At 42.1% G+C, this 12,151-nt stretch overlaps 1 protein-coding gene across 2 annotated transcripts in view; it reads left to right on the top strand.

The window, feature by feature from the left end:
- Window positions 1–12,151, top strand: part of CASR (calcium sensing receptor) — an 83,823-nt gene that overhangs the window by 55,017 nt on the left and 16,655 nt on the right. For both annotated transcript variants that reach the window (XM_047791026.1, XM_047791018.1), the window contains exons 2-4: window positions 640–1,052; window positions 3,556–3,862; window positions 7,571–8,455. In XM_047791026.1, coding sequence (XP_047646982.1) covers window positions 868–1,052; window positions 3,556–3,862; window positions 7,571–8,455 — 1,377 coding nt within the window. In that variant the 5' untranslated portion in view covers window positions 640–867. The remainder of the gene's footprint in view (window positions 1–639; window positions 1,053–3,555; window positions 3,863–7,570; window positions 8,456–12,151) is intronic.

Genomic DNA, 12,151 nt, shown 5'->3' with positions numbered 1-12,151 from the left:
TAAATGTGACTGATTTTCTACTTTCCATAAAAATATATGCGCTAAATAAAAAAGCATTAATAGTATTATAACACAAGGAACTGCTACCACTAAGCCAGTTCTATGCCTTATACTATGAAAATGAGACTCAAGAATTCCCCTCATGGTGGTGCTCAGTGGTTAATGAACCTCGCTAGGATCCTTGAGGACTTCGGGTTCTTCCTTCAGCTGGTGTTCCACTAAGAAGTTTTCTGAGGAGTTCCCATCGTGGCCCAGTGGTTAACGGACCTGACTAGCATCCACGAGGACTCGGGTTTGATCCCCGGCCTTGCTCAGTGGGTTAAGGATCCGGCGTTGCCGTGAGCTGTGGGGTAGTTTGCAGACGCAGCTTGGATCCCAAGTTTCTGTGGCTGTGGCGTAGGCTGGCGGCTGTAGCTCTGATTCGACCCCTAGCCTGGAAATCTTCATATGCCACAGGTACAGCCCTAAAAAGCAAAAAAAAAAAAAAAAAAAAAAAAAGAGAGAGACTCTAAGCGATGCCCTCCCCACCTGCTACCCCTTAGCCTCTCTAATTAGAAATTCTGAGCCACTTCTGTAGCAGTCATCGTAAGGACATTGGATTCAGGCTTAGTTGAATTCATTTTTGTCTTTTTTTTAAAGAAATCTCTACATGATGTGGCTTCTGAAGACTCAAGAACGACCTACCTTACTAGCCTGCAATGGAGAAGGCAGAAATAGAAATTCACACACCACGGTTCCGTCCTGCTATTAATTGCTCTGCAGACATGTGCCCCCACCACAGGGAGTGAGCCACAGCAACGGGGGAAGTTCTCAGGGCCCCCAGACCACCTGCACTCTTGGTCCTCCCCCTGGAGGGAAAGCAGAACTATGGCATTTTCCACCTGCTGTTGGATCCTCTTGGCTTTGACTTGGTGTACGTCTGCATATGGGCCCGACCAGCGAGCCCAGAAGAAAGGGGACATTATCCTCGGGGGACTCTTTCCTATTCATTTTGGAGTAGCAGCCAAAGATCAGAACCTAGAGTCAAGGCCGGAGTCTGTGGAATGTATCAGGTAAGGGCAGGAACCACCGCAGAGACTCTCTTCTCTTCTAGGTGGTTGGAGAAAAGCTGTACCAAACCCCAAATAATTTTTGCAAAACTCATTCTCTCTGTTCAAAAAATGCTGATTGGTAATCCTGCTGAAGCTTATTTTTCCTCTCCCCCTCAATTTTCTAAAAGAAACTTTTCCAAAACCAAAACATCAAAGAGTCTATTGCTCAGTCCCTTGGTAACTGAGTCATCATTGTTCACTGGGAGGCAGTGTTGCTTAATGGAAGACTAAGTACCTAGAAGGATATTTATTGTAGGTTTTATAAACCTGAGTAGTAAAATTTCCTATTGACCTTAAGTGCTCCAACAGTCATTAATACCTGAGTGCTGGCTGCCTCACTTTTTTTTTTTTTTTTTTAAAGGATTTTAAAGTTGAAAGAAACCTCAGTGGTTGGCATGACCCGGGCATCTTCAAAACACAGCCCATGACATTTTGGAACCACTCCCATTAGAAAATCTCATAGAATGCAGAAATCCCCTTGCGAACACAGAATCCATCTAACAGAGATGGAGAAACACAGAGTCCAGCCAACTCTCTCACCGGACTCTCTCTTCAGCCATTTGAAAACAGCTAACATGTCCCCTCGAATTATTACTTTTCCAGGCCAAATAGTCTCAGTTTTGTGAAAAATTATTTCATGACATTATTTCCAGAGCCTCACCATTCTGGTTGCCCTCAATCCGATGTTCCCCAATTTATTACAACTTTTAGAATGTGGCATCTAAAACTAGGCACGATTCTTTCAAATAGTAGCTGACTTCCATAGAATACAGGGGGCTATATATCACCTCCCTCAATCTCAACATCAGAGACCAATACTGCACCCCAAGTCCTGACCCATTTTCTGAGTGAAAAGAGCATTTTCTCTTGAGATTTGCAACTTCCAGAAGGGAGCCAATACTTCTCCTGATAGCTAGAAAAAGAAAACGAAAAGTAGGATCGTTCCGACAAAACTAGATTTCTGCTCAGGTTCTAACGAGGGCTCACAAATCAGATAACATTTTCACGAATGTGCAAAAGCTAAGGGTAGAACTTCACTGATGCTGTGTATAGCCTCCACATAACCAAGGTGGACAAATACCCTCTGTGATACCCTGCTGCACAGAGTTGTGCAAGTGCCACGTACATACCTGGAGATCAAGCAAGGCCTTGCTGTGAAATAATATATTTATCTTCGTAATATTAAAGAAAGATAGGGAAATCAGTTTAGCTGTATAGATGTTTTATGTAATGAAAAATTCTGTCATTTGTCTTCAAGACTTTGCGGGATTATTTTTATTTTTGTCTATTTTTTAGGGCCGCATCTACAGCATATGGAAGTTCCCAGGCTAGGGGTCTAATCAGAGCTGTAGCCGCCGGCCTATGCCAGAGGCAGGCCAGATCCAAGCTGCATCTGCGACCTACACCGCAGCTCAGAGCAACGCCGGATCCTTAACCCACTGAGCGAGACCAGGGATGGAACACGCAACCTCATGGTTCCTAGTTGGATTCGTTTCCGCTGTGCCACAGTGGGAACTCCACTTTGCGGGTTTAAAACAAATAAATAAATAAAGGAAACATGAAGAAAATGACAAAGAGAAAATGGCACCTTTAGGAACCTAACTGATACAGTGAAGTATAACAGCTTGTATTTCTCTCCTCCTGTCATTGAAAGTCCTGAAACCCAGGATGCAAAGAGAGAATTTGCAGAGTGGTTAGGTATCTTCTCTGGGCACTGATACACTGATTCAGAACATTAATCAAACTCTCACTACATGTTATGTCCTGGGAGAGTAAAAACTATGTCACTGACCCTATTTCTCTTTGTTAATCAGCTTGATTTTTATTTAAAATTGTGTTCTTTGAAAAGCAGTGCATGCTCATTTTTTTAAAGTATAAACAAGATCGAAACACACAGTCTGAAAACTCATCATCCTACCACCCAGAAGTAACGACTGCGTGTGAACAGCCTTCGTGAATGTTTGTTTGTTTGCTTGTTTGTTTCCCTTTCCCCTTCAAACTCCAGGAATGTCATGGTTTAAATTGGTGACTGCAAATCTCAAGTTATTCTTAGGTTCCTACATAGTAAAATCCTAGTCTATTTATATTTTCCCTAGTCCTTTTTGCTTTTTAAAACTCTATTACTTTATTATTAAAGTACCTCATATCAGCTACTTCAAATTCTTTGCTAGATGAGGCAGATACAAATTACTCATTCTATTACTAACCACAATCCTCGTTATTATTGATCCCTGACTGTGTGTCAGGCACCATACTGAGACTTCTGCATAATGATCTCATGTTCTTGCCCACTCCCTGAGGTAAGCATTATCCCCATTTCACACAGAGGACTTGAAGTCTCAAAAAAACAATGTCATGAAACCAGAGTAACAGAGCCAGGTACAAACCCAGCTCTGCCCAGTCTGTACTCTAAAGCAGTTGACCAGAAAGCCTCTTGCTTTCTCCCATTTCTTCTCTCTTCCAGGTATAATTTCCGTGGATTTCGCTGGTTACAAGCTATGATATTTGCCATAGAGGAAATAAACAGCAGCCCAGCCCTTCTTCCCAACATGACGCTGGGATACAGGATATTCGACACTTGCAACACCGTTTCTAAAGCCTTGGAAGCCACCCTAAGTTTTGTGGCCCAGAACAAAATTGATTCTTTGAACCTTGATGAGTTCTGCAACTGCTCAGAGCACATCCCCTCTACCATCGCCGTGGTGGGAGCAACTGGCTCAGGCATCTCCACGGCAGTGGCAAACCTGCTGGGGCTCTTCTACATCCCCCAGGTACCCGAGCCGGCTTAGGTGGGGTCCCAGGGCAGGGGTCAGGAGAGGCAGACACAGAGAACCACCACACCCAGTGTCCATACAGTGGACTTTGCTACTTTCCCTTCTCTGGCTTTACTTTGGCACAAAGCTCTTTTAATTGTCTGTATTATGACCATTTGGGACTTCTGAGATCCCAGAGTCAACAACGTCAACTAGTCCTTCACAATTCTTCCAAAATTCTTTTAAACACAACCTTGTATAAAACTTTGTCCTTTTTTCCCCAAAGAGTTCAGTTATTTTACACTCCATTCCTTCAATAAATTGCTATTCTTCTGCTCTTACTGAAAGGAAGGATACCAAATGATGTAAATCTCACCCTTTGAACCCAAAATATCTGCCCCTAATTCTATTCTCTTAAAAGTCTTTGCCTCTCTCCACTCTGGTTGAAAGTTTAGCTCAGAGGAAAGCAGAGCATATTTTCTCACAAAACTGGAACTTAATCATTATCTTGCACAGTCTAGAAATTGAAAATACTCAGTTTCATTCAACACATACTTGCAGAATGTGTCCATTCTTCAAGAACTCAGCCTGGGCAGGGAGATAGACATCTGCATTTTCAGATAATAACAATTCACTGAAGGAAGTGCTTTAATAAACATTTGATAAAATTTGCATATTTTTCACCAAAAAAAAGACCGCAAACTCTAAATGCTATTTTATAACCTGATTTTTTCCCCCATTAACACTATAGAGCAAACCTTTTTTCATGTTAATATTTATAGATATGACATCATTTTATAATAGTGAAAAATTGGAAACAACCTAAATGTCCATGAAAGGGAGAATCAGCTCAGCTGTGTTGCATCTCTTGTGTTGATTTTTAAATTATAAATCATGCTTTAAATTATTTTTTTCAACATCTAGTATTTAAAATTTGTGAGAGTATCTTTGATAAATTCACATTGCTATGTCGGGAGGTCTCTATTTCTTGGTGTTAGCCATTATTCCTTTTTATACACGTGGCGACTGAGAAAGTCTTGTCATCATTTCCCAAATCCTTACTTCAGGGAATGAAAGGTATTTCCCATGGGGAAGCCCTGACTCTGTAATCTTTGTGCCAAAGTGATCTGACAAAGCCCACAACAGCAAATGTGTTGGGCAAGATGCAAATATGCATCTTTTAAATTTGGCATATGGCACAGTATTATTTTAAATACACAAAGTAAGTTGTCATGGCCAACGGACATAAGATGTGATTGCCATCAAGTAAAGAGAGAACATGAAAGGGAGAGTTTAATTCGTTGTGACTTGGATGAAAGATTATGTTACATTGAACTTGAATTATAACAAGTGCTGAGAGGACTATAGTGATTTTCAGTCAAACCAGTGTTCATGTATCAACAATAGCAGTGGGTCTCTGTCATAGCTGCATGTTGGAATCACGTGGGGAGCTTTAAAAATACTAATGCCTGGGTCTTACCCCCTAGAAATTCTGGTTGAATTGATATGCGTCAGGAGTCCTGAAAGTTCCTGAGCTGATTCCTATGAGAAGCAGAATTGGGAATCGCTCCCCTGCAGGATGGCAGCAGAGGCCCCAGTTGTATTTCTTGTGCCACTCACGCCACCAAGTGGAGGAACAAGCCAGACCAGCTAGAGCAAGTTGTGGTTACAAGTTTTTAAATCATTCATGAAACTCTCCCCTCTTACAATAAAAAAGTTTTGTGTTTTTAAGGGGCTTTTTTTTTTTTTTTAGGGGGGAGAGGTTAATTAAGTGATATTTATTCCTATTTTTCTAGTTTGGTTTTTAAAAAGTAGACAAATATTATAAATGCATTCTTTAAGAGAAACATATCCATGGGGGATAGATTTGTTTGCAATTTTTATATTTTTAAAACCCTTTTTGGCCCATTTTTCAAAAGAAGATCAAGTAAGCAATAATGAAAGAATTTACCAAAGGCCTGAGGAGATTTTTCATTTGCAGAAACCCAATTAAGAGCCTGTTGCCTGGGTCTGCAAATTGAGCTCTCTAAAAACAATGACATCTCAACAATTACTTAACCTAACTACCTGTCCAGTGAACTCTCATAGTAGAGCAAGAAGGAGCTTATTTCAATAAAAGGAAAAAAAAATCACTTTCATATTATAACCCCCCTAAATCAAAATCTCTTGTCAGAAAAATTATGCCTGCTCTTTGTTTAACAGAGTTGGCCCAGGTCTTTCATATACCAATGCCTTTTATGTTTTTGATGTAGAAAGTATTTATGGATAAGAAGAAATATGTAGAAAAATTCATTTTAAAACACTGAAAACTAATTGTTTCAAGCAATGAAAAATATTAAAGAGGCATTTTCCTAAATTTCAACATAAGTTTTTTAAATTTTAAATCTCTCTAGAATATTGGAGGACGAGAGGTAGTAAACATTCCTTCATTACCAAGAAGAAATCCCATTCAGTGTAAAAATGCTTTGTCCTTCAGAAGTAATGGTCCAATAACTCTGAACTTCCTAACTTGTGAGCCAGAACATACAGGAGCGCTGCACATGGGCTAAGATACTGATCCTCTCCCGGTTTGGGGTGTCAGTTGTGGTCTAGAGTGGTCAGAGCACACCCACCAGAGCTGGTCAGCCTCCTCCATTCATTTCATCTTCTATGTTTGCTACAATGTGAAAAGAAGTTGGGAAGCTCTGCCATAACAAATGCTTTCCACGATATTTGAATAGTTCTTCAGGCAAGAATCTTTTACCACCAAAGGTAAGGCTTTCTCCCCTTGGCCCATACTCATGCCCAAATATAGAACTGGCTATGTCCCAGGAAGTGGAAACACACCAAAGCAGCTTCCTCAGGGTTCCTTTTCAGCCCCTCCAGGTTTGAGAGACCCACATCAAAAGCCTGTCAGTCACCACCTGAAGTTGCACAAAGGAAAGGGCTCTCTTAGTGGTGGTCGAAGTCACTGAGAAGCCAGGAGAGGAAAGGATGTTTTTCTGACCATATTTAATGATGTACATCATTGTTATTGTGGTGAAGGGGAATTGAGCCTAATGAACCTAAATGGCTAATTGAGCCTAAATGATAAGCAGTTCTTAGAAATGATTGCAATTGAGGGTACTTTTATCTAACATACTGTGAAGGTGGGGAGATAGGGGAGGGGAGAGAAGGAATAGCTGGAGACTGGTAGGGAGAAACTAGGCAGAATAAGAAAGGGGAACCCCTTGGGGCTCCTCTAAAGATACCTAGGTTCATAACTCAAGGGGAACATGATTCCTCCCAGAAGTGAGTCATGGACAAAGTTCATTATAGAAGAAAAAAGGGGAAGCTAAAATGTTCAAATGCGAAGCTGGACCCCACAGGCAGAAGCTGTGTACATGGATATGTTGTAGTCAATGAAGTAGCACAGAGGAATGTTAGGAGAAACTGGAACAGTGCAGAAAGACTTTCCTCGAAAGGCTAGGGAGATCCTAGTGTTGCTGGGTTGACTTTATGGCCACACCTATTTTTGAAGGTAGCATTGTGAAGAGTTGCCTGCCATAAATTAGAAGGTTCAACAGATGCCTGAGTGCTAACACTGGAAAGGAACAGATTCTGGCGGTCCTCACCCTTTCATCCCATCTGCAGTGACCAGCATGTCTGATATATTAGATCAATGAATGCTCAAAAAAAACCCTCCTCCACACACTCTCAAGCCTCACCTGGCACCTCACTCACTCATTCATCCTGTGTTCTTTCCAGGTCAGCTATGCCTCCTCCAGCAGACTCCTCAGCAACAAGAATCAGTTCAAGTCCTTCCTCCGTACCATCCCCAATGATGAGCACCAGGCCACCGCCATGGCTGACATCATTGAGTACTTCCGCTGGAACTGGGTGGGCACCATTGCGGCTGATGATGACTATGGCCGGCCAGGAATTGAGAAGTTCCGAGAGGAAGCTGAGGAGAGGGACATCTGCATCGACTTCAGCGAACTCATCTCCCAGTACTCTGATGAGGAAGAGATCCAGCAGGTGGTGGAGGTGATCCAGAATTCCACAGCCAAAGTCATTGTCGTCTTCTCCAGTGGCCCAGATCTGGAACCCCTCATCAAAGAGATCGTCCGGCGCAATATCACGGGCAAGATCTGGCTGGCCAGTGAGGCCTGGGCCAGCTCTTCCTTGATTGCTATGCCTGAGTACTTCCATGTGGTCGGAGGCACCATTGGATTCGCTTTGAAGGCGGGGCAGATCCCAGGTTTCCGGGAATTCTTGCAGAAAGTCCATCCCAGCAAGTCTGTCCACAATGGTTTTGCCAAGGAGTTTTGGGAAGAAACATTTAACTGCCACCTCCAAGAAGGTGCTAAAGGACCTTTAACCACAGACACCTTCCTGAGAGGTCACGAAGAAGGTAGTGGCAGGATAAGCAATAGCTCCACTGCCTTCCGACCTCTCTGTACAGGGGATGAGAACATCAGCAGTGTCGAGACTCCTTACATGGATTATACACATTTACGGATATCCTACAACGTCTACTTAGCCGTCTACTCCATTGCTCATGCCCTGCAAGATATATACACCTGTATACCTGGGAGAGGGCTCTTCACCAACGGTTCCTGTGCAGATATCAAGAAGGTTGAGGCTTGGCAGGTATATCCTTAGATAGCAGTTCACTTTGTAATAAAGTAGAATTGACCTGATCCAGGAAAGAGAGAGAAAGTGGTTACCTCAAAAGGGCAATATCTAAATGAGGTCACTAGATACAACTTTGGATCCAAACTGCCTTTTCAAACATCTGAGCAACTGCTGCAAAATTGATAATAATTTAACTTGATTGTCTTTTTAAAGGCTTGAACTCAATTATTCTTTAGCCCAATAGTTCAAAATACCTAGAGTGTGGCCCCTAAATGTTTTTAAATATCCTGGAACAGATTCAGTACTACATGGAGTATTTTTATAGTGCTTAATTTAAAGATACTGTTCCCTCGTAGGTAACAAGTATTTGTTAAGTACCTCTTACATTCTGTATGCTAAAGGGCATAAAATTAGTGTTACTATGTTTAACCACCAGTTTTGACATTATATTACTCATGATATAATGTGCTGGATACCCCAACAGGTCAACTAAGCTTAGGACACAAGCAAATCAACTGCACAGAAAACACCTTAAACGGATAGTGAATATTTCAAAAAGAAGCATTGAAGTAGTTATAAGAATAGTCAAAACTTACGTGGAATCCCTATACTTAGAATTTTAGTCTGGGCTTGTACTTTTTAATTATACACAGGAGAGACATCGTAATCTTTTTTTTTTTATTTCATAGAACTCTGAAGATTAAAGTCTAGCTCAACTTACATCCCATGGAGCCATTCATGTCTTGCTTATATACCTTGTTTTTTTTAAATCAGACCATGTTTTAATAGTCCTTATGTATTTTCCTCAGTCCCAGACTGCCCTATCAGAGAGTGCATGATAGTGGAGGGGGGATGGTATGGAATACATGAATGTGTGTTCAATGACTCAGCCTCCAGCTTCAGCTTGGCTTCCCCATTTACCGGCTACATCACCCCAGGCAAGCCACTACTCTTCATATAAAGTGGCCCTAATCCTTAGTTTACTTTGCATTCAATTTCCTTTTGAAGAGGAAATGAGATGATATATGTAAAAGCAATGTGTACATTTTCAAACTCTAAACAGGGGGTGATTATTATAAGATTTCAGTATGCCTCCAATTAATCAAGCAGGTAAAAAATGATAATGAAAACAGCTTTGTATACAAAATCCAACCTCCACAAACTCTTGGGAAAAGATGCCAAGAAACAGAGAAAGTTTATACTATGTCATTCATTGTAAGATTCTCATGGGATGAGGAGTACTTGTCTAGGCTGGTAGAATGAGCCAGGAGGACCTATAAGTTCTTCTCCCTTCTTATGTGTGGAAAGTCTCACCCAGACATCATTGTTGGCTAAAGTTTCAAATATCTATGAGGGACTGAAAGTTCCCTTCCTTGCATTGCACCCCACATCCTGCCTGGCAAAGAAAGAGAAGCTCCGATGAAGGTCAAAGACTAAAAAGACTTCAGGAGCCATGATGCTAAGGTGTCGGGTTTTAAGAAAGAGGAATAAAAGGACAGTAAATACTAGTGTCTTTCTCTCTTCCCTTCCATGTCTCCCTCTCCTTTCTAGCCCTCTTTTTTTTAATGTCTTTTGTCTTTTTAGGGGCGCACCTGTGGCATATGGAGGTTCCCAGGCTAGGGGTCTAATCTGAGCTACAGCTGCTGGCCTCCGCCACAGCATCACCAGATCTGAGTCACGTCTGTGACCTACACCACAGCTGACAGCAACGCCAATCCTTAACCCACTGAGCGAGGCCAGGTATCGAACCCACAACCTCATGGTTCCTAGTTGGATTCGTTTCCATTGCTCCAAGACGGGAACTCCTCACAGGATCTTTTTTTTTTTTTTTTTGGACAAAGGGATAGGCACATTTACTTCATATGGGTCATGCGCTGAACCTAAAATGCAAAGCAAAAGATCAGCATGAACTTAATATGTATTTCAAGTCTTTGTAGAAAAGAAAACTCATTACAAAATTTAGGTATGAAACATCACCATCACTAAAGATACAGTTGATTAGACAATGGCCTCCATGTACATCTGACTATTGAGCCTTAAAGGGTAAAAATGAATAGGAGTTCCTGTCGTGGTGCAGCAGAAACAAATCTGACTAGGAACCTTTACTAGACACTAGGGAGTAAAAGGTACTCTGGAAAGGAAGTGGAGACTGTTGTCTTCAAGGTGCTCATGGTTTAAAAGGAGACAGAGGAGTTCCTGTCGTGGCACAGTGGTTAACGAATCCGACTAGGAACCATGAGGTTGCGGGTTCGATCCCTGGCCTTGCTCAGTGGGTTAAGGATCTGGCATTGCCGTGAGCTGTGGTGTAGGTTGCAGATGCGGCTTGGATCCTGTGTTGCTGTGGCTCTGGCGTAGGCCGGTGGCTACAGCTCTGGTTTGACCCCTAGCCTGGGAACCTCCATATGTCATGGGAGCAACCCAAGAAAAGGCAAAAAGACCAAAAAAAAAAAAAGTAAAAATGAAGAAACTGCAGACATCTCAGGTTTTTATACTAAACTGTTTCAGTAACAAGGACTCAAAGAATAGGTATCTTTCCTAGTCATTAACCACAGTAAAAGCCTACAGAAAAGTGTAAAGAAAAAGCCCAGTGTGGGATTGAAGGGAAAAGAGGCTTTCCAGTGGGTAGTTTGATGGTTCTGCTCTTCAGTGATGCCTCTCTTGGATAAGGAAGTAAGATCCAGATGAACAAGACCAAAGCTTGAGCATATAAGAAAAAAAAAGAAAGAAAGAAAGAAAAAAAAAAAAAGCCAAGAATTAGGCTATAGTCAAAAGTGGGACTTTCAATTGTGTGCAACAGAAAATTCAAACCAAACTGACTTAAACAAAAGAAATAACATTATTAAAAGTGCATAATACTGAAAATCTCAGAAATATCCCAGGCACAACTAGATGCTCTCATCTTCACCTCTTCGTTCCTTATTCCTTGGGGTTAGCACTTTTTAGTCTCTGCGGCAGCTTCAAGCTCATAAAATCCTGACTGCTGGGCTCTCCTTACTTCCCAGGATCTCTTGCAAAAGCTCCAGAAACCACACTGATTGGCCAGCCTAAGACCACATGTCCATCCCTGGAGCTAGGCATGCAGTCCTCCCAAACTACTTAGACTAAGAGGAAGAGGTGGAGTGGGTTCCCAAAGGGCAAGCAGAAAGCTATCACCAAAAGGAAGAGGAAAGAGAAGCAAAGTGGCCAAAGTTAAAAGTAGCCATAAGAAATCCCTGGTGATCTAGCGGGTTAAGGATCCAGCTTTGTCATTGCTGTGGCTCAGGTTCAATCCCTAGCCAAAGGAACTTCCGCATGCTGTGTGTAGACAAAAAAAAAAGAAAGGTGCCACGACACAGACACCTCAGCTGACTCTAGTACAGGTAAATGTGTGTCCTCCTGGCTCACACACAGTCTGGCACAATTCATCCAGGAGAGAAGACAGATAGGAAATAGGTTCTGGGAGTTCCCTTTGTGGCTCAGCAGGTTAACGAACCCGACTAGCATCCATGAAGATGCAGGTTTGATCCCTTGACTCACTTGGTGGGTTAAAGATCTGGCATTGCTGTGAGCTGTGGTGTAGGTCGCAGATGCCACTTGGATCCCAAGTGGCTGTGGCGTAGCCTGGCAGCTGTAGCTCCAGTTCAACCCCTAGCCTGGGAACTTCCATATGATGTGGGTGCAGCCCTAAAAAGCAAAAAAAAAAAAAAAAGAGGGGGGGGGTCAGAGCTCTAG

The sequence above is a fragment of the Phacochoerus africanus genome, chromosome 1 (assembly GCF_016906955.1).
Source record: "Phacochoerus africanus isolate WHEZ1 chromosome 1, ROS_Pafr_v1, whole genome shotgun sequence".
Lineage (NCBI taxonomy): Eukaryota > Metazoa > Chordata > Mammalia > Artiodactyla > Suidae > Phacochoerus > Phacochoerus africanus.
The sequence above is the reverse complement of the archived record's forward strand: the minus strand, read 5'-3'. Positions and strand labels throughout refer to the sequence as shown.